This window comes from Capra hircus, chromosome 21 (assembly GCF_001704415.2).
Source record: "Capra hircus breed San Clemente chromosome 21, ASM170441v1, whole genome shotgun sequence".
In the NCBI taxonomy this organism is placed as follows: Eukaryota; Metazoa; Chordata; class Mammalia; order Artiodactyla; family Bovidae; genus Capra; species Capra hircus.
The window spans coordinates 19,174,209-19,177,533 of record NC_030828.1 but is presented as its reverse complement, the minus strand read 5'-3'; the positions used below and the strand labels follow the sequence as shown (position 1 = coordinate 19,177,533).

The 3,325-nt window shown below is 51.0% G+C and overlaps 1 protein-coding gene across 1 annotated transcript; it reads right to left on the bottom strand.

The window, feature by feature from the left end:
- Window positions 767-1,706, bottom strand: LOC102188356 (myeloid-associated differentiation marker-like). The gene is given in 2 exon segments (XM_018065854.1): window positions 767-829; window positions 831-1,706. Coding segments are annotated over 2 exon segments (939 nt in total).

The window sequence follows — 3,325 nt, the reverse complement described above, 5'->3', positions numbered from 1 at the left end:
GACCTGTTAGGGACTTGGCTGCACAGGAGAAAGTGAGCAACGGGCATGACCTAAACCATCCCCCTGCCCTACGCCAGGGAGAAATGGAAAATTTTTCTTCAAAAAAACTGATCCTGATGCCAAAAATTTTGGACTCCATTGTTCTTGGTAGTGTATTTTAGTAAGCCTACAAAAATTCTGGAGACAATCTTAAGTGGGGCTGAGCACCAGGTGGGGCCCAGGAGTTCAGGGTCTCTGCTTTAGACTCCCACTCACTGGGAATTATTGACCTCCAGAGATTTATTCTTTAAATAGATGAGAGGCACACTGTACACTCTCCCCTACTGGGAGAAAGTGGGCCCAATGACTACCTATTTATCCCACCCCCACATACACACACCAACTAAGGCACCGCCAAGGGGACAGACACGCTTTGGCAACAAGGTCCCTCCAGAGGCCGAGGGTGTAAACAGCTGCACAGAGGGCTGTGTGCTGTGGAGTCATGAGAAGGAAGGAAGAAGAGAAGGAAGGAGTCTCAGGCCCAGATGGATCAGAAGAAGGAAAATGGGGAGAGGTGGACAGGACACAGACAAGAAAACCAAGGATGACCCAATAAAGGACAAAAAGCAGAAAATGTAGAAAAGATGAGAGAAGCAAGAGAAAGAGGCAAAACAGGACTTGGGCAACCACCCTAAGCAGGAAGGAAACAGAGCAGAAGGAGGGAAGGAAACAGAAAAGACGAATGGGGAAGGATGTGAGGAGGGAGAGAGGAGCCAGGAAGAGCATGTCAGAGGATTGCAGAACTTGGTAAGAAGATGGAGTCCAGAGCCCCTGGGCAGAGCTCAGTACCTGATAAAAATGGAGTGGATCCAGTATGCCAGGTCACCCACATAAATCAGCAGGTTGATGGCTGTCAAGATGGCCACAGTCAGTTTTTGGTCCCAGATGCATAGTGTGGAGGGAAGCTCATCACTGCAGCTCACATCACTGGACCGCTGGGGCTGCCCGCCGAACTCCTCATTGAACTGGTAGAGTGGCCAGAGGGCCAGGGCACTGGCATAAAGGAGGACAGAGAGCATGGTCTGCCCCAACAGGAAACGAGGGAAGAAGTTGTGTAGTCTGCTCTCGAATTTGACCAGCTTCAGCAGCATGGCCACGGCCCCCAGCGTGAAGCAGATGGAGTACACGGCCACACACCACACCAGGGCTGGCTGGTGCTGGTGCAGGTAGGTGTTACTGATGAAGGCGAAGATGATGCAGGCCACCGATGTCTCTAGCAGCTTGAATAGGCCATGAATGGTAGCAAAATAGAAAGTGGTCTCAGGGAATAGTAGCCAGAGAAAGGCCCCTTCCAAGGCATAAAGCACACATGCGATGCAGGAGAATGCAGTGGCGGCAGTGGCCTGGTCCCGGAAGGGGCTGTGAGGCAAGAACTGGATGTAAGTGATGGAGTACATGATGGAGGCTGAGAGGCAGAAAGCGGTGGCGAGGCAGGCATAGGTGAAGAGAAAGCTCTTCCCAGAAAAGGGGAGACTGGGCTGGTACTCGCCTAATTGGACTATGAAGGTGATGAGGGTGATGACAAAGCAGAAGCACCAGATGAACATGGACCAGTGACTAACAGCCCCCATTCCGGTGCCCAAGCTGGCCACCAGCGAGAAAGCCGCACAAGTGGAGAACAGCTGCAGCAGGCGGTAGAAGCATAACCTGACTCTATCAGTGTCCATGTCTGCTACACCACGAGGAGGTCCTGATGGTTGTTCAGGTCACGGTCACTGGTATGGCAGTGATCTCCACTTAGAATCCACTGGAGAAAGATCCAGGTTCCAAGGCAGATTAAATCAGATGACAGAGAAAGGCTCAGGGCCCTGTGATGGCTGAGGCTTAGGATCTGTGGAGTTGGAACCAATGGCCCAGACACTTGGGTAACAGCACAGACGCTCCAGAAGGATTCTCCCCACCCATCACCCTTGGCCTTGTCACGAGGCTTGTCTCATCTCACAGCTGGGTTGGGTCTGGCCTCAAACCATGAACATGTTTTAATCTCTTTATGCTGTGTGCCATTATCTATAGAGACACAGGGGAGGGTGCCCCTTATCTGCAATCCCAATGCTTCAAGGATCTGAAAAAAAAGATAATGTTTAAAAAATATCTGGGTAGAAAATTTTACTAAAAGAGACATGAGACTATTTGCAGTCTATATTTATTTCACTTAGTGTGAATTTCTAAAGTTCTTTTGCACAAACAATGATGTATTTGGTTACAAGGTGTTTTCAGACCCCAGTAGGGTGTCATGTCACGGAGAGCAGATACACCATTTCACCTGTTTGAGGCTGAAAACTTCTAAATTCCGAAGCATATCTGAACCCAAAGTTTTCAGAAAAGGGATTGGGAATTGTCCTGCTGATCCCATTTTACAGATGACAAAGTCCAATCAAGTGCCTTGCTTAAGGTCAAAAAGTGCAGAGTGGGAACCCAGATAAAAATGCTAAAGCTGTGAATTTGAACCCTTGGCTCTACAGCCTACACAACAGGGCAGGGCCCGGGGGTGGGAGCCCAGAATAGAAACTTGGGGCTTTGGGACCCAGGACCCACCTTCAGGGCCACGGCCTCCTTCCACAGCACCTGAAGACACACGCATCCCAGCCTGGCCTCCCAGGAGCCATCACTAGAAGGAGCTGCCATCTGAGGGACACAGCCCCACCCGGAGGCGGGCAGCCTCAGGGGTGAACAGGGAGGAGCCATGGGGTGAGGGCAAGGCCGTGGGGACAAGATGACGTGGGAAGCAGGGGCTATTGTGAATCCTCTCCCTGCCCCCTCAATTTCGCCTTCACATGTGACTCTTCCTCATTGGGAAGGGAGACTTCAGCCCAGTATGACCCCAAGGAGGAGCGTCTTGGACAAACTGCAGAATAAATTAAGGGGTTTGGTTCTTAGGGCCTCCCTGGTGGCTCAGACGGTAAAGACTCTGCCTGCAATGCAAGAGACCAGAGTTCAAACCCTGGGCTTGATCCCCTGGAGAAGGGAATGGCAATGCTCTCCAGTATTCTTGCCTGGAGAATGCCATGGACAGAGGAACCTGGAGAGCTACAGTCCATGGTGTCGCAAAGAGTTGGACATGACTGAGTGACTAACAATTTCACTTGCACTTCTTTTCGGCTCTTAAGCTCCAAAGCTACCATTCAGGTGGGAGTCTGGAAAGATCTAAGAGTGGTCCTACCTGAGCAGGATTCTCCTGGCCTGGGAGGCTGGTTATCAGCTTCCAAGCTGGGAAGAAGGGATTGGTAATGAACAAGGGTGCTGTGTTTGATGCTGAATGGAGCCTTTCAGGGCATCCAGGGAGGGG